At 45.5% G+C, this 19,339-nt stretch overlaps 1 protein-coding gene across 2 annotated transcripts in view; it reads left to right on the plus strand.

The window, feature by feature from the left end:
• LOC123028130 (stimulated by retinoic acid gene 6 protein-like) overlaps positions 1–19,339 on the plus strand; it is a 49,218-nt gene that overhangs the window by 20,020 nt on the left and 9,859 nt on the right. For both annotated transcript variants that reach the window (XM_044439669.1, XM_044439670.1), the window contains exons 6-12: positions 4,134–4,179; positions 7,207–7,335; positions 8,541–8,611; positions 9,860–9,971; positions 11,162–11,309; positions 13,760–13,835; positions 17,090–17,171. In XM_044439669.1, coding sequence (XP_044295604.1) covers positions 4,134–4,179; positions 7,207–7,335; positions 8,541–8,611; positions 9,860–9,971; positions 11,162–11,309; positions 13,760–13,835; positions 17,090–17,171 — 664 coding nt within the window. The remainder of the gene's footprint in view (positions 1–4,133; positions 4,180–7,206; positions 7,336–8,540; positions 8,612–9,859; positions 9,972–11,161; positions 11,310–13,759; positions 13,836–17,089; positions 17,172–19,339) is intronic.

The raw sequence follows: 19,339 nt of genomic DNA on the forward strand, positions 1-19,339 counted from the left end.
ATTCCCAAGCAGTAAACGTGCAAGCTGCAATACAAGAACTGCTCATGAAATGCAAAAAGTTGTTGGATATGCTTAGGCAGGTTTCAAAACTGAAAATTCTCAGGATCTTTTTTGTAAGCAGAGCTTCACAAACTAATCAAGGCAAACAAAAGCTGCAAAATTGTCATCTACATCTCAGCTATTAATAATCTATATGAAGTTATCAGAGAACTTTCCTGACAGAAGAAAGGTTGAAATTGCCTTTCAAGCAAAGAAGCTCTTTAAAAAACTAAACTAAGTGAATGTGAAATACATTTTAGCAGGAATTTTGAAATATGGTTATAACCAGTGCTTTTTTGGTAAAAAAAAAAAAAAAAGGTGCCAGAACTCACGTCTTGGGGTCACACTTTTACACAATGGTCGCCGCTGGCAGTAAGCACTCAGCACGTGACCACACAACCGATCCCAAGCCGGGCAGTGTCCGAACCTGAGCAGCGCCCTCACAATCAGTGCCAACAATCAGCGCCGACACACAAGCAGCCCGCAGGCACTACGTTAATGATTTCTGCCACCGATCTGCTACGCTCAACAGGGCGATTCACAATCACTTGGAAAAATCCATCAAAAAAAGGTGCTGGAACACCATTCCGGTGCGTTCTATGACAAAAAAAAGCCCTGGTTGTAACAGTTGTAGAAAAGTTGGTTGAGAAGTCTTTTGGCATTCAGGATGGTGCATGGCTTATCAGCGTGGAATTCTGCTATCATTATACAAAAACAATATTTTAGAACTACCAGAATAGGGACTGCTGTTGAACTTCCACATTCAGGAAATTAAATTGATGACACAACAGCTGAAACAGCAAAGCAACAATGGACTGCCTTAACTACAGCTGCCAACAGTGAATTCAAGGCTTACTTTCAAGTGTGCGTGGCAAAAAAAGTTGGACTTGGCAAATTTTAGAGTGGCGTTTTTGTGCCCAGCAAGACATTCTCAGACCTATGGAATGGTATCAGAGTGAGCCTTATCCAGTTCTTCGTCATGGCCTCTGTGCATCACACATATGGGTGCTGCGCCTGCGCAGTGCCTGTAGCCAGGAAGATTTAAAAGCTTAATGGTTTTGGTGGGAACTCTGCACCTCTCCCGCCCCCCCCGATAGTATAAGAAGGCGGAGTGCCCGCCATTTTCCCAGTCTCCTTGCGACCGCCATTTGCTGTGCCTTGAGCCTTTCATCTCTCAGTTCGTAGCTATATTGTGCATCTTGATCCCCTTTGAACTGTTGCTCTCTGTTCTCTTAGCTTTCTTGTTAAGATTTCCAAGTTACTCATCCCTCCCCATTAGACGTTTTCTTCACATCCCCCCTTTTTACCCCTTCCTCCCCACCAAAAAAAGTTTATTCTCTTCTTACATTCCTTGTCTTCACTATCTTCTCCTTTTCAATCTCGATGGCTCAGCGTGTGGCTTTCCGCAAGTGTTCTCAGTGTGGGGCCAAGATGTCCCCCACTGATCCGCTCGGAGAAGGTCACAGGATGGATAAGTGCGGCCATTGCCAGGCCTTCACCCAGCAGGCGTGAAAAAACCGGGAAAACGACCTGCGCAAGCTTCTCTGGGACCAGGCCTTGGTCGCATCTGATCAACTGGCGGCCCAATCCGCTGCGCACCCCTCCTCTTTGGCTGCCCCTCCACCCCGCCCATCGGCTGATGGTGCTACTCTGCAGGAGGGCAAACTCTCCACTAAGTCTCCTCACAAACAAAAGGAGAAGAGGAAGCACAGCGGATCCGACAAGTCCTCAGGCCATAAGAAGCCTAAGAAGGACAAGGCAGACAAGACGGCTCACAAGACCAAGAAGGCCGATCAGCCCCATCTCCGTGATTTGGGATCATCTGTTCAGTCGGTCCCAACGGCTGCTTTAGTACCGACACCAACCAGACTGGCTCTCCAACTGGCAATGCAGGTGATCCCACCAGGATCCCTGCGATGGGTTGCTCCTTCCATCTTGTCCTCGCCAGAACATCAGGAAGCAGCCATACTGGGATCGATTTCTGACAGAGAGATCTGGGACTCTCCACAGATGGCTCCTCCAATGGCACGCTCGCCTACAACGCAGCCTTCGCCTGAGGCTTCCTCGAGGGCCCCACCTCAGCAAGTGCGGTACCAGCAGCGTGCTTCCGTCCGTCCCTCCGGAGAATGGGTGCAAGCCCATTGTGAACCATGGGATGACTATGCACCATATGGATACTATCCATCGGTATGCCAGCGTACACTGTCTCCGATCCCGAGGGATGCTCCATCGACGTCTGTGGCCCTTTCTCACCGGCCGACTCCTCCTCCAGTCCTCTGCTCCATTACGATTCCAAGTTGGGGGATTCGGATGTAGCATCCACCTCACCGGACACGGTGATCACCACACAGGGTCCCAACTCACCCAAGGAGTCGTATTCAACGTTTGGGGAACTGATGGCGAGATTGGCTAGGTCACTGGAGATCGAAGCCCAGCACTGCTTTGATCCCAGTACCAGTAAATTCTATAAGATTTACAGGAGGAAATCTTATAAGTTTCCTTATAGTAGTGTACCCTGACTTAATTTTTATTGCAAAGTCTAATCTAGATATGCTATAATATAGGTTTAATTAAGCCATTTTAAAGGAATAGTCAGTGAAATTTCAGGGGTTTGTAGCCTATGAATTCTTGTAACGTCAGGTTATTTTTAAATGGTAGTCAGAGAAATCAACAAAAGTTAGTGAGGGAGAGCCAGGGAAATGAAAAATGAAAATTTTGTGGCCAGCTTGCCACTTCAATGGTAATTTTATATTTGTAATCTTAGTATAATCCCAAATTTGCAGGTGTATGTGTACAAGGTTTTGAGGGTGGGGAGGGAAAAACAGTGCTCAGAGGGGAAATGAAATTAACAATACACTCTCCTCCTCCCTCTACCTGTTATAAACATGGATGGTAAGGGGGCAGGTGGTGAATTGATGCTTAGTCCTGATTTTGTAATGTTATTATTTATTATATTTATATAACACCTTTTTTCATTTAAAGAACTCAAGGTGGCTTTAATAACCTCCCCCCTCTCAGCACCAATTTTATCCTCACAGCAACAGCCGTGTGAGGTAGTTTAGGCTGAGTCTGTGACTGGCCCAAAGTCACCCAGAGGCTGAGCAGGGACCAGAACTCGGAGCCCCTAGATCCCCAGTCCAGCAGTCTAACCACGACACCACACACCCTGGCCTGCAAAGTGCGCTCATTATAACCTCTCTGCTACATCTGCCAGTCGCTACTTGCTTATTTATGACAGTAGTAGTTGCTGCCCCCATGAGTTCTACTCTTGTCCATCCAGATTCTACCAGCTGCCATTCATGCGATGTTGTGGGCCTGGATTCAGGAGATCTGGGTTCTAGGCTAGTGACTCAGCCTAATTACCTCAGAGAATTGTTGTGAGTACAAAATAGGAGAAGGATAATTGGGGTCGTTGGAGGAAAGGGGAAAAGATAAATGTAGCAAATAAATAATTGCCACTACTGTCAGTCTTTCCCCTTCCTGTGATCATCCACTTATCCTGGGAACGTTCTCTCAGAAGAGAAGTCCCCATGGGGAGCTCCTGATGAGATGATGAGCTGGCCTTCAGAGTGTGGAAGCCACAAGTCTGTGCCCCTGGTGAGACTGGGAGGAGATTTCCTTGCTAGCAGCAAGGACAAAGTGATCTGTATTGGGATTACATGGCTTTGCATGCATTTGTGTGCAGAGGCCACATGTGACTTGAACCAGCACAAGAGGCAGCCCCTCGGGACAAAAAGATCATGTCCCTTGGCCTAAAATGTTGCCAAACATTGACAGAGATGCTGATGTGGATCCAGTCTGAGGACTGTGAGAGTTGGATGTTGCTCTACAGGCCTGGCATAACGAAAGGACGAGCATGTATCTGGGTTCTCATCCACATTCAGCCATGGAGCTTAGTGGGTGACTGTGGGTCAGTCACAGTCTATCAGCCCAACCTACCTCAGAGGGTTGTTGTTTGTGGGGATAAAATGGAGTGGAGGAGAAGTATCTAAGTCTCCTTGAAAGGAAAAAGGCAGGATACTGTATGTATGCGTAAATAAGCCACCATCTGCAGAACCCAGTAACTCCAGCCTCCTTTCCCTTCCCTTCTGCAGGTTGGCCATCACGCTTCTAGATATTTTCCTTTGCTCTGAGATTGATGTAAGTGCATATATGCGATTCGCATGGACATTTCATCTTGGACAATTATGGACATTATGAAACTGCTCATAATGGGGAGCTTTGGCTTCAAGGTCTAGCCTGTAGATACCTTATAGAGAAATCTTATTCCAGTTTTATAGACCTGGGCCTGGTCAGTGTTTGGATGGTAGAAACACCTGTGAACCCCCATGTATGTGGGCCTAAGCTCCTTATAAGAAAGAAAAGAGTAATATAAATGTAATCCATAGCCAGTGGAAAAATTGCTGCCCTCAGAGTGTGTATCTTAGATTGAGAGAAAGAGCATACCCTGCGCACTGACAGAGTTCCCTTTTACTGCTTTGCTCCCTGCAGTTTACTTTTACCCAGTATGGCACCCTGCAAGATGTGTGGAGAATTGCAGGCCAACACACTTTCAGGATGGCAGGCTGGGGAAGGTTCTCCTGTACCCACACAGACTAGTAGTCCTTCTAGTTCAGTATGGTTTTCCAGAGTTTAAGGTAGGGATCTTTCTGACTCTTACCTCAAGATGCCATGGATTCATGGATCTTCTGCATGTAAAGCAGGAACTCTGCTGCTGAGCTGTAGCCCTTCCCAAAATGGCTTTGAGTCAGAAATGAAGTCCCTTTCTACCACTTTGTCACTAAATCGTAGAATAACACAGATTCCACATGCTACCACAAGGGAGGGTTCCTGTGCCATGTTGACTTCTGGAATACTCCATTCCTTCCTCCACTTTTGCTTCCAACTGCACCAGAAGTTTCCCTCCATGACCCTTTTTGTACTTCTAAAACTTGGAGCTCTTCCAAGCAAGCCGACATCTCCATCTTTGTCCGCAGGGGTTCCGCTTTGGCTGAAGTTGCTGTCAGCATGCACCAGCTAAGCTTACTCTGGGGGGGGAGGGTGCAAGTGTGAATTAGCCCTTGCCGATGCACATCCAGTGTCTGGGATGCAATGAAGATCCACAAGTAGCATCAGCAATCAGCAATGCTCCTTAGAAATGGAGGGAAGTTATCCCTCCATACACAGACTTAGCAATGAATCATTTTCACTCATATAGTTTCCCCTCTGCAGCACTTCCCAGATTAAACTGCTGCTGGCAGTAAAAGTTGCATGTGGGAGTTAAGTCCCCTCTCCAGTATCTCTCTTCCCCTGCTAAGGGTCCTTTGCCATCAAACAAATAACCATCCGGCTATGGATTCTTGGCGAAGCTTTGTTGTGAAATGCAGTTTATCCCTAAGGCTCATCGGTGCTGAGATTTCTTTTCATTACCACTGCTGAGCTGCAAAACCTGCAAGCAGGTACATTAATGGCAGCATTCATGCAGGCTGGTGGAATAGCTTTTTCTTTGATACAGTGACACCTTCAAGCAACTGTCAGGCATGTGGGCAGGTTTGCATGTCATCACAGGCAATCTTGCAGCTTTCACCTCCCTCTTTTCTGTGTGTGGATGTGCCTGAAACAAGTTCAGGCTCATTGTGGTAACTCCTCCCATCCACCATATTCTGCCCTTTCAATCCTCCAGGTGGTATCCCTGGAGTCCCTGAGGGAGGAATGGGGCTCCTGACCTTGACGGCCATGATTGACTGCTGCAATCATGAGCCGTGAAGCTCAGCAGAGAGGACAAGGAGCAGGCCAGGCCCCCTCTTCTCCTGCTCCAGAGGGGACTTATTCAGCAGGAGGGGGTGCCCAGTCCACACTCAGGCAAAAGTGAGGGAAAGCAGCTGGGGAGCACTTCCAAAAGGAGCTGTGCCCCCTCCACGAGTGGCTGAGGGAAAGCCTCTCCCATGTGTGGGGAGCAGGGTGAGAAGCAGCTGGGTGAGGCAATCGTGCTTGGCGGGGGCCGCATGCCTTTGCGGATTTCCCTGCTGCACCCCTTTCTTGCTCTGGCCTTGCTGGCATTAGGTGGGGGACTCCTCTCTGGCAAGCCAGAGTGAGCATGGCCCAGACTGGGCGCCAGCTTTGCTGGTATCCAGCCGCCTCTTGCCCTGCTGTTGACTCTGTTGTGCATGTGAGGAGCTTTACTCTGGTGAGCAAGGGGGCAGCATGGGAGATCTGCCGTAGCATGCAGCCCCCAACCCAGCACTGCTGCCCAGAGGATTCTTGGGGAGCATTGATTGGGATTCCACTGAGCAGCACTGCTTACTCCCTCTGTGCCGATCAGCTAGTCACCTGCTCCTCCCACAAAAGAAGATCTTTGACAGTTGTGCCAAATGGCAGCTGTCAGTGGAGCTCTCTGATGAGCTGCTTGGCAAGAGCAACAATGGGCTGCTCTTGCCAAGCAACTCTATGGTTCTGGCTTCCGTACCACAAGAAGTTATGGTTTCCAGTTTGGACAACCAACAAGCAATTGTGGGATCACAGAACCGTAGAACGGGTCATTGTTTCTGTTTATGGTGTATCAAAACCAAGCTATGATATATGTGGAAATATCCTGATGGGGTTCGGATGACACAACACACCAACAAAGGTAAAAACCCCACCATTACTTGACATGTCTTGCAAACCCTCCCAAAGTATTTGCTGCATCTCAGTGAAGCATAGCAGTTGGTCTTCCTGGGCATGGCCCCTACTAGGGTGAACCCTACAACCTCCCGAGAAAGAGGGATCCCCACCCCATTTCCCAACAGCTGGGGCTGTTTCACAGCCAGGCCAGGTCTCTCATTCTGTCCCACAGCCTATTAATCTCCCCAGGCTTCAAACGATATGGACGGCCAAGCTTTGTGCTAGCTAGGGAAGTCTGCCCCTGATGGCTGGCTGAAGATGTCACCACATCTTCAAGCACACGAGCATCTCTAAGTATATTCAAATGAAGGCATTTGAAATACATGATCACTCGGGGGGTGCATCCCTAGGGCCTGCTTAGCATGCACGCCAAGTTTCAGTCTTCTCAGGTTCATGACCTTGGTGCTATGATGGTAGACAGGTGCACAACCTCCTGTGTGCTTCGCAGTGCACATTTTGCAAAGTATTTAGGTGTATGGCGTCTAGTGTACAAGTTCTTTGGATCAATGTACTTTCTGTGCATAGGTCTTGGGAGAGCACAGCGAAATGTTTTTCCTATGGCCTTCCATACTCTCCTACCTTTTCCTGCTGGGACGATTTGTTTTTATATTTGTGAAAGAAATAAGGATTCGACGTGGGTTGGCTTCTGAAAATGTGAGTACCTTTTGATAGTAGCTTTTTCCTATTATGCCTCTTTTAAAAACTTATTCAGTCCCTCTAGATTCTTACTGCACTTTGAAATTGGACTATATCTAGTTACTCTTAAAAAAAAGACTCAGGTTTACCCCAAATAATATTATAATCCAAGGAACAAAAATGGAGCTCAGCAGCTGATTGAAAAGGACAGTTAAGAATTGGAAGATTAAAAATGCTATTAGAAGAAACAAGATGAGCTCCAGCAGAGCTGTTCATTTCTCACCCGCTTTTCTCTGTTTCAAGTCAGCAGTTTTAGGAACAAAATAGTAACATTCTCTATCTGGCATAAAATAAGTTTTGGAAAACTTGACAGTCCCCAAATCTAATGACATCCCTCTTCATTTGCCTTGCTTCCTGGCTTTTTAACCTCTCTTCAGAGCTTCCTAGAAGCTCCTTTGCAAGTTTTCTGAAGACTTCTTGAGAACACAGAGAACTAAAATTTCTATATAAAATATATACCATTTGTCTATTAATTGAAAAAGGACTCTATTTAGCAATATTTAGTAATACTATTTTCCCATTCTGTGGTTAAAAAAAAGATGGAAGACGCAATTAGAAGACTTGTGGTTGGGGGGGGGGCTGTGCATGGAAGACAGCATCAGATGCTCCCTCCAAAATTTGGTGAATGAGTCAAGGTGATGCAGTAATAAAAGCTTCATCTGGAAGCAAACTATGCCATCCTGACCTGTCCTCATTTGACTTGGTCTTCCTGATCCTAAAGCAGGTGTGGGTAGAAATCTCCAGATGTTTGGGACTTGATTCCTAACATTCCAAACAAGTGGCTATGCTGGAAGGGGCTTCTGGGAACCAAAGTCTAAAATACCTGGAGATGGTACCTTCTGTCCATTTCAGGGCACATCCCGTGACAGTTTGGTGCTACTGTGCAGCAGTGGGAGTGTGAGAATTGTCCCAGCCAGGGACACTCTGCAGTGCCAGTGCTCACCGGTTCCAGAGTGCTTCTTTCAACCACATGAACCAGCAAAGCCTGATACAATTTCTGTGTCCGTATGATGCGTATCAGATGTGCCCAAAATAGTTTTTCCCCATCCAGAAGCAAAATGAAAACATATAAATATATAAATATATTACTGTGTGGCTGAATAAGAATAGCCTTGTGACTGCAGAATGGAATCTCTGTGACTGTTCTCTTTTTCCCCACACAGGAGGAGATTTCATTTATGGAAGGATATCAGGCAAAATATGTCCACCGCCTGTTCAGGAAGCGCCCATTGCAGTGAGGATTTTCAGTTCTTGGGGCATTTCCCTGTCTAATTGAAAAAGAACACTGCAGCCATTCATTCATTCATTCATTCATTCATTCATTCATTCATTCATTCAATCAATGTGCTGCTACAATAGCCCATATCTGGCATCTCTGCATAGCTCACAATATTATTTTTCCTTGGGATCTGATGACAGTCCCTGATTGAGCAAACTCAGGGTCTGTATGGTTTGCACTTCTATATTTAACAGAGAAATATATATACAGATCTTACGGAGAGCAGTAAGTGAGGGGAAGTACAGACAGATCTCATGGCTGGGCAGTGAATGAAAGGTATTGGAAACTTGCAAACCTCCCTTCCATTTATGTGGCTATGAAATCTACATCTGTGGAACAGGAAGGAGTGAAGGGGTGCCCCCACCCCATGTAGGCCCACTCAAGCCATCCCATCCTCATGCATACTGAGCAATTTGCACTCAGTCCCTGCAGCAGCGTTCAAGACATACCCACCTGTCCTTCCAGGCTTGTCTCCCCATCCCTGCTACCTCTTTTCATTCATGTCAAAAAAGCCCAATTTGGGGTCCTTTAAAACAAAAATCAGCCCCTAAAAATTGCCCCTAAAATTGTTCACAACTTCTGTCATTCTTTTACACTTCGCTTGTATGGCTATCCAACAGGTATAGTCTCACCTGGTCATTTCCCTTCCTTGTTTCAGCTGTCAAAGGGAAACCTGCCAATTTGCACAAAGTTCCCCCCTCCCTTCTTTTAGCAGCTCCCTTCTGAAGTTAAGCAAAAACACAGAAATTTATGCAAACTGAATGGAAGTAAGTGGAGAAGAAATTTGTGCTTCTGCAGTAATGGAGCAGTTAATCCAGCTTGGGCAAACATACCTTCCTTTTACTACCATTCAATTTGCATACATTTTGCTTCCATTTATGTGGCACACATTAAATTTGCAACTGTTTCTGTTTTTGTTTTTTTAAGTAAATGATCCATAGTTTACAATCCTTGAGTCCCCTGTGTGAGTCCCCTATGGTTTGGATGGATTCACACAGTACATCAACCATGATTCAGCAGTAACCCATGGTTTAACAGGCTGGGATGCCATGTTACGTGAAACTGGTAACTGAAGAAACCCAGGGATGGCAGTTTTCTTCTGGTGTTCTGAATGTTTGAGGAAGGGAGGGAGAAGAACTTCCATTTCCTCTGCTATTATACTATTCCTCTGCCTGATGCTGTATATGTTTTCCCTACCAATAGGCCAGATCAGAAATCCTGGATTCAGAGGAAGTTATATCACTGGGACCCTCACTTTAAATTCCCTACCAGATTAATTAGTACAATTGTGCTTGTCATCAGGTGCCTTTATACGGTAAGTTGGGGTCCCCAAACACTTTAGGCTGCTAAGCACATTTGGAATTTTAGGAGTGCTCTTGCAAAATGACTGCCATGGATGGGGGTTGGGGGGGTAGTTTGCTTGTTCAAAAAATAATTTCTGTGCTTGGTCACAAAATGAGAGTTTTTCAGAAGGCGAATGGATGAGTCTAATATAGAAGTAATTGCCTAGTAACCTAATTAAAAGGCAGAGGTGTGCTCTGAGCATTCAAACACAAAACTATTCATTTGAACCCAAATAAAGATGGAGTGAGAGGGCAGTACTTCACTTTAGCTACCATCCTCCGGTGTAATCTTAAGAAATAATAGAAAAATTAGTCTTAAAAAATAATAGAAAAATTCATAGGGGCAGATAACCTGGCGAGTGCAAGAGATGTGTCTGCGGGCCCATCATTCCTCACTATGGTCTACTCTAGCTAGTGCTGATGGGAATTGTAGGCTAAAAGGACTGCTGAAGCATCTGCTGCTGAACTGAAGCTGTTCCAATCTTCCCCACTTCAGGCAAAAGTGGGAATGAGCTGATCTAACCACTGTCCATCAGTCACAGGTCTGAAATCAGCAGCTTGGCAACAGCCTAGCATCAGTCTGAAAGAAGCCCAACAAAATATTGCCTGCTGACTGACGCTAGCAGGATGTGTTGAGGATGATTTCCAATCATCTGAACTTCTTTTTAGTTTATAATAAACTATCCAAAACAAAAATACCATTGCTGCTTGTTCCTCCTAAACCAAACTACGTAGATTTCCACTGAAAGAATTACATGGCCGCTTTAGTGATGTTAATTGAACCCTTTAAGGTTTCTGTGGAGAGGCCATCCTGGAGATGTTTTAAACTACAGCTTCCTTTATTTATTTATTTTATTTATTAAAACATTTTTATGCCGCCCCATTCGCTGAAACCTCTAGTCCTGACCTTAGCCTGGTGGTGGTAATGATGGGAACTTGAGTGCAAAATGTTTAGAGGGCATCAGACTGGGGAAAGTGATAAATATCTTCCTTTATATCTTTCAGGAGAGGGGCATAATTATTTCTGAATAATTGCTTTGTTAGTTCCATGTATACAAATAGCTAGTTATTTCATAGTACTTTTGGTCCAGAATTACATTGATACATCCTATCATTTTCAGTTGCAATATTCAAACCCACCATTGTTGTCTTTCTTTTGCAGTTTGTTATACTCGAATTTTTAATCTTCAAGGCCCTTAATAGTAAACTCAGAGAATTGGCTGACTCCCTCAACATTTTGGCTCTATCGGTCAATGAAACGGAAAATACATTCATAAGCGCTATGGAAGAATTTGCTACTATCACATTTGGTACAGACATGATTTTCTATTACTCTCAGTTTAAAATAATGTTGTTATATGTTGAGAGTACTCTGGCATAGGAACAAATGGGTGAGAAACCTTTTATCAACCGAGTTCTTAGATCAAGGTTGGGGAACATGTGACCAATGGCAGTTCTGGCTAGGAATTATGGGAGCTGCAGTCCCAGCACATCTGGAGGGTGCTAGGCTGGGGAAGGTGGCTCTCCTTGCTGTTGGGCTGCAACTCCCATGAGTCTTTGGCAGCATGGAAAATGGCTAGGAATAATGGCAGTTGTAGCCCAACAACAACTGGAAGGCTGTATGCGCCTCATCCTTGCCTTAGACAAATACATGAGGCTGCTAGCAAGTGGGTAACACAGAGAAGTGCTTGTACGCTTGTCCTCTTTGAAGGAAAGAGGGCAACTAGAGGGAGGGGGCCCTGCTTCAGAAAGCATGACTCAGAAGAGGAGGAGCTTCCCCTCTTGTTCCATCCCAAGAAGTGGATTCAGCCCAGTGTGCCTAACTGCATGACCAGCCTGCCTTTTTAACCCCTCTCCCAAAGGTAACTAGAGAAAATATTTACTCCTTTATCTAGGGCAGAAAGGCAACCCCCACCCAGTTTCCCTCAGCCTTCTCCTGAGGGGAATTTCTGTTCCTGCCTTAGCTCCTCTCCCCTCATCCCTCAGTCAAAGGTGAGACAATTTAAGGATGGCGCTGCAAGGGCACATCTGCCACTTAGCTCACAGCGCCTTTGCGGCACTAGCACTTTAGATCAGCTCTGAGAATTCAAGCTAATTTACCTTGGCTCAGAAGAGGAACTGGCAGCTACTGATTCTGTGGCTGAACACCCTAGATGGAGGTAGACAAACAGTCTGGAAATTTGGAAGGCAAGTATCTCTCCTCATGTCCTCCCTCCCTTTCAGATTGCTTATGGCACAAGCTATCAGGAGGGTAAGAAGGGGACTCATTGTCTTCCCTCTTCTCTGGATAAATGAGAGGGGAATCCATTTATCCAGCCTTTATTAAGCAGATCAAGGCCAGTTTTGAGTACAGCTGTACCAAGATGTACTACTCAGCCATCTCCTTTCCATTTTCTCCTGTAAGATTTGGGGAGAGACTCTTCTCTTGCCATCCTACTGGCCATGGGCTTGATGGCTCCCTTGCTTGAGGGGAAAGATTTTTCAATGACCCATTTTTGTGGTTGCTTAGGAATAGGAGCAGAAGCACGGTATCCCCTGTTCTCCTAAACAGAGGAAACCAAGCAGATCCAGATGTGCCTGTCACTCTTAATGCCAGTCCAGCTTGCACTCAGGGGAAGGGTTTCCATAACACGGCATTGGAGCAACCCAGGACTGGCGAGTTGGCAGAACATGGCAAGGGTGTCCTCTCTCCTTGGGCCACTGGTGAGCCAGATGCAATCCTGCCTTCCCACATGCCCCAGCAATCCCTATTTTAGGAAGGTTCTTTAGGGTTTGAGGGCCAAAGGTAAAGGAACTCGCAGGGAGCAGCCAAGCAAACTCTTTTCCACCTGGATTTCTCTCTCCCAGAATTGTTCAGTTGAGATCACACCTTCCTCCTGGGTCACAGCCTTCCCCAGAGAGGATGTGGAGCTCTCTTTGCCAGCACAGTAGAGGCAGCAAGTAACCCCAAACCCAGGAAAGTCCCCAGGACCGCACTTGCCTTTCTAGCAGTTTCTCTGCTCCTCTCACTTCCATTCTGGAAGTGCTTTGAATAACTTCCTTGCAAGGAATGGCCAAACCTCTCCGAAGCCAAATCCCATCATTGCTCCCAGGATCGATTTCTTTCCAGAGGATGCCATGCAAGACCTGCTTGTTCCCAAGGTGGATGTTCCAGTGGTTGCTCTACAGAAAGCTGTTTTTTCCAGATGCAGATGAGCTCCTTATAGATGATCACTAGCACATGAGCAGCTCTCCAGAGACCTTATGGTTTCCTTTGCCAGCCAGGTTGGGGGAAACTCCTTTACAGTTTGGATTATAGCCCTTGGAGCCTCATTCATTGTCTCTGTCCTTGCCAAAGCTTACAAGGATTTGGAAACTAATAATGTGAGAGGGCAATCGGGAACAATCTCTGCCCTGTTTCCTGGGCTTTTCTGCTCCAGGCCTTCTTGGAGCCTCCTTGGTGTGAGGCAGGGTCCTCGGCCTCTGATCTCTAGATCTCCCCACAGAGCTTGCTCCTTTTGGGGGGCATTAAGCTGTTTGGAGAGGGTTTGGTGGAAGCTGGAGATTAAAAGAAAGTGCAGCAAGGGAGGAAAGAAAGGATTCTTTTCAGTCCTTTGAGCCCTTGGGGTCTTCTAGAAACTTTCCAGATGGAGAAATACAAGATAAAATCACAATATCTTGTATATTCTAATTACTGTGAGGTTAGAATACTTCCACATTGGTATTGTAGCGGACAGAGGAAGCGATTTCTAAATAAAGATACTAGTTTCTTGTTCCACAGATGTTTGGGTTGTCACCACCATTATTTCCTGCATCACAAGTCTCACCTACTTGTTTAACATCTTAGTCTGCTACAGGTACGGTCATACTTTGGATTATAAAGGCTTGGTGCAGAAATACCAGATTATTGCACAGTCATGACTGGGAGTCTCTGCTTGCCGGCTGGAACAAAACAGATCAGCGAGGAATCATAGTTGCCTCTGAATCTGAGAAGCTGACTACAGCTCCTCTCCACCCCAGCTTGCATGAGTGTTCCCTCCTCCTCTGTTTCAGAGGTGACCTTGATTCCTAGCTGATCCTTTTTGCTCCACCCACCAGCAGCGTTTATTTCTGCCCTTTCTTCTATTTCCATTGTGACCCATTATTTTCTGTTGCATTCTTTCTTTGCCCACTGTGTCCTCCAATCCAGGCTGGCTTTGCCATTAGGCAGAAAAGGCTGGCCATCTTATTGCTGCAGGTGCTGGGAGGTGGCAGCACCCTGTTGGAAGAGAGAGCTGTGCGGCACAGAGCTTGCACTGCAACCCCTGTGCTATCCTGTTGCCTTCAGAGGACGCTATCCCAGTGCCAATACTGGAGAAAGATTCAGCTGTCATTCCAGTCAGCCTTTACAAAGCATCTTGGGCTAGTCCTGCCTCCAATGTCCTGATGTTGTTTAAGAGTTTCCAAGCCATGAGGCTCTGTGCTGTGGGTAGGGCAGTCCCTGCTCTTGTCATATTGATATCATGGCTGATCATGTTCTTCCTTCGTACAACAGCTGCCGTGTTTGGCTAAGCAGGGAGTGCCTCCAGATGTCTCCTAGCATAAACAAATCATTGCTGTGGTGCTGTAAGCCAGGTGTGGGAAAAAAGTAGATCTCCAGATGTTTTGGATTGCAACTCCCAGTATTCCTGACCATTGGCCTTGCTAGCAAGGGCTTCTGGGAGCTGAAGTCCAACATATTTGGAGATATACCTTCTGCTGTAAGCTACATGCAGAATTGCAATAAAGGTCCCATGTTATCCAAAGATATTGTCCATTTTCTGCTGTGTTCTGTCTACACCAATTCTCTTAGTGCAGCTCTTCAACCATCTTTAAGGACATGGTTTTGACATTTGTAGTGGCTTATCAGGCAGTCAAACCCATCACAGTATAGTATACATTAACTTTACCCTTTTCAGTGGGTGCCGCTCTTTAATTTTTTAATCAGTCTTTTAAGTACTGCTAACACACTTTTAAAAACAGGAAGATAGTACTCTGTATTTATAATGGGATTTTTTGTTTGCAAAAATGATGAAATAAATTCTATTTTAGTTGCTACCATTAAAATTACTATGTTAAGATGGTGGTGGCTAGAAAGGTCAAATTTTTTAAAACACACACTTTCCTAATTCATAACAGGCTTCAGTTCATATCCAGATAATAACTTGGGAATTCAGCCAGCTCCTTAACAGTATGGATAAGCCTTGCAATAAAACAGTCGTTTAAGGTCATCTTGGAATTATTGGGGTCAAGTGTTTCAGGGAGATTGCAGAGTGGCCGGCATCCGTTACAGAATAACCCTGCAGGTCAGTCCAGTGACCAGTTGAGCTTTGGTGTCGAGTTCTATTCTAGGGTCATTCACAGGGGTCCAAGTCCAGGCAACAATGGAGAGAGTCAGGAAAAAGGTCCATGGTGCTGGAACAATGTTGGACACCATCTTCAATGAGTTTGTAGGCAATTCTAGCCAGCCTGTTATCCAGGAGCTTGGTGGGTTCTCCCATGTGTCCAGTGGCATCTAATCACACAAACCAAGTGGGAGGTTTTCCTATCTCTGACTCAGATTCTGAGCCTTCTTGGGAAAGGGGGAGCACTCCTTTTATTCATCCTAGAGGGCCACATCCACTGCCAGTGTGGTTTCCTTCCCAGATCCGATCTTTACCTCATGCTCAGGTGCCAGGGCATCCCTGCAGCTGGCTGAGCCAAGCTCTTCAGAGGAGGGCTCCTCAAGTGGAGGCATGGTACACATATGCATGCACACATACGACCCCTAGCACTGTAATGTTCTCACTAAGTATTTCCCTCTTATCTCAAAATTATTTTGTGAAATAGCCACACTATGGAAAATATTGATTTAAAAATGTGAGTAAAAATGGCATCCTCTCGAAACATTATAGCAGGGTTGGTCAGGCTTGCTCAACTGAAGAGCCACATTTGGTAAATGTCAGATGTTTGAGAGTGACAAGGAGGCACCTGTGAGCTGTGGCTGCTGGTGGCAAGCAGTAAGAGGCACCCACATGTGGTGAGCTGCGAGTTGCAAGCTGCAAAATAAACTCAAAAGAGCTGCATGCAGCTCCCAAGTCTCGGTTTTGCCACCCCTGCATTACACTGTATGTATGCTATGCAACGACAGGCTCACCTGCCCAAGAATCACTGGTCAGTTCGAAAGAACATCTCTTTAAAAAGAGGGGAGAGTAACACTAAGGGCATCTTCTTTCTTTGGAGCCTGCTTTGCATTTCACTACTTCTCAGGAAACCAGACTTTTTCCAATAAGGAAAAAGATGGAAACAGGACTTGGGGAAACACCAGAGGATTTCTCAAATGGGAAAGTGTGGGTGATCCATGCTGATTCCACAATAAATTCCAGGTACAACCATTCAACAGAGCAATGCCTTTTTTGCTACTCTGTGGTTCAAGAGTTATGCTACCTCTGCAAATGGATGATTTGGATGGATGGACATGCACATGGCAGGCATGTCATGAGCAGAGCCTGGGAAGCCCCTTCTGACTCACTCTGTTTCTATGTTTCTATGATTTTATTTGCTTTCAGGATGCAGTTGCTCCTCCCACCCTGTGTGCAGGTATATTGATGTGCGCTCATGCACACAAACAATATTGCCCCAACAAAACAGTACCTAGCTCAAGGTGGAGGCCATGAGTGTTTGAATGTTTAGCAATGCAACAATCTTTAAAGTGTTTTTTCCCTGAAAATATCAACAACAGTGAAGGGGTTCAGAGTGAGCGAGCAAATGAGAGAGCAAGTTTGCTTGCTTTCGTTCGTTAATGGTTTGCAGCGGAGTAGGCAGTTTGGCATTCACCAGATGTTTTATACTACCAGTTTCCTTATTCCTTACTCCAAGTTGGTGAGGACTGGGCTTTTACCTTGTAGTCCAAAATGTTTGGAGGATCCCAGGTCACCTAATCCTGTTTTGAGGTATCTGCTGATACTAAGTTTGAGACATCCCTCCCCACCATGTTTTATGGATATCATCGAAGTATGACGATATGATGGAGGCTGTGATGGGTGTGAGGGTTTTGCTGTATCCCGGTGCAAGGAACACATTTAAAAAACCATTTAAATCCTTTCCATTTTAGAAAACACATTAAGTTATTGCAGTCGGGCAAGAAGCACTTTCTCCTGCCAGATCCTTCTACATTGACATCCTCTCACAGTGTGGTGAGTTTTCACTCCTTATTCTTGAATAGTGTCCCACTGCTTGGATTCTCTCAGGTCAGCAGCCATTTTGCATCTATTGTACATTGGATGGGTAACCTCCAGCCTGCAGGCTGAACGTGGCACATGGAGGTTCCCCATGCACTTCATAGATGCGTCACTCCTAAGCTTCGGCCCTCTCCTCAATATTTCCCTCCTGTGCCAGAGGAGTTGCACAGCCGCTCCTCCATGTGCCAGCCAAGAGCCTCCTTGTACACCATCCCAGTCAGGACAGTGCAACACAGGCAAAGAAGGCGTGCAACTTGGCAGGCACCTGGAAGAGCAGCTCCTCTGCTCCAGTCTCTGCATGAAGAAAGCTAAGATGCGGGGGGATAGCATCAGCAGAGAGAGCTTTCCCCTCCGGACATCATCCAGCAAACCATTTAGGCCTGGGCAGGCTGTCTCTGGCCTCAGGACCAATAAAGGTTCCAGCCCCTGCATTGAAGTTAGAATCAAGATTAATAGCCATAAACGCAATATAGAAAAATAAGATCTTCTATTTACAGAAAGCATGGAGTCATTTCAATTCATAAGATTAGTCATTAATTTCTAAAAGCCAGCAGAATTTGCCATGCTGCTCATAGGGAAAGTTATATTTTGGAAAGCTGCTTTGCAGATGGCAGAGTTACAAAATATGTGAGTTTGCTTTCTGAAGGGGAATAAGAAGATAGACAGAGTTGACTGTGCTCAGTTCCTCTGAAATAATCTCCAGAATGTGTATTTATGGGCCCTATGCAGGACACATGCCATTAGGTTCACCAATGGCCCTCTTCAGGAGTTCATCTACAAACACAGAAGGGCTGTGAGAACGTGTGATGTCCCCTTGATGGCACCTGTGCAGCTCTGAGACTTATCTCATATGGTCTTAACAACATGGGACTAAGCCTTACCAAGGATGAGGTGCTACCTCTGCATTCATGCAGCTGAATCACATGTTTCTAAATGAATGCCTGAAAAGGGCTTATGAATGCTTCTTGGGGATTTGTTATGCTAGCAATCAGAAGGCATTGGGTGGCCAACTGTTCCATCTTTTTTTCCTTTACTGGTTTGCTATGTTAAGGAAATGCCAGAAGTGGTGGTCAGAAAACACAAGGCAGATCATGAGTAGGGGATGTCTTCATTCAGATCCTCTGTAAATGTCCATAAAATAGGTGATGACAACATGAAAACTTCATCTGAATGTTTCCTACACCTCTAGTCATTATGTAGTATAGGAAACAACCATAGCATGCAATGCTGTTCTTTACAATTTAATATTGAATATATCTATGGTGGAAGGGGATAACCATGAAGACCTGATAAACTCTAGCTGCTGACTTTGTGCCCTTTTCATACCTGTGTATTTGGAGATACAACTCCAAGTTTTAAAAAATAATTTAAAATCATTATGGACAATCTGGTTTAAAATCATTACGGACATTTTGGACAATCTGCCTCTGAGCCATCACAAGATATTTGATTACAGGCTCTGATCTCAGATTTGGGAATACGAGTACTCATAGCCAGTACAGAAAGGTTGGGAATGCAGGCCTGGAGAAGGGGATAGGGGGAATTTTGAGGAGAAGAGAGGGAGGAGACTGGAGAGGGCAGGATTATGAGCTATCCTGAAGCCTTTCTGAAATGCCCTGGCTATACTGGCAGAAAAGCCCATCTCATAATTCATAATCTAACGAAAATGGAGAATTGGACGGCAGGTAGGTAGAGAGTGCCTCTGCTGGTCCTCCTCTCACCCTACACGGGTTGATCAAAAGCTTCTGAGTTCAGGGGCTTACAGTCATTACGATAGGATTGTGCCTTAAATTTAGAGCTGGAAAATGACCTCAAGCCCTTGCAAGCCATTCTAGCCCATTTTCCTACACAGCTATGGAGATGGTATAACATGGTGTCCTGCAACAGCAGGGGGTTGGACTCGATGGCCTTCATGGTCCCTTTCAATTCTTCTATGATTCTATGAGAGAGGCTGTGACAGCCTAAGAAACAGCATGTGTTACATTTGTGTATTAGGTTGGGAAATGTCTGAAGGCATGAGTGGTTGAAATTGCTTTCACCTCACAGTCCATTTTTAAAATAAATAAGGAAGATAAACTCTGTGGAGTCTGTGGGAAATCTAGGCAGGCTGACAGCAGCCTCTC

This window comes from Varanus komodoensis, unplaced genomic scaffold (assembly GCF_004798865.1).
Source record: "Varanus komodoensis strain SLA01 unplaced genomic scaffold, ASM479886v1 scaffold35, whole genome shotgun sequence".
Taxonomy (NCBI): domain Eukaryota; kingdom Metazoa; phylum Chordata; class Lepidosauria; order Squamata; family Varanidae; genus Varanus; species Varanus komodoensis.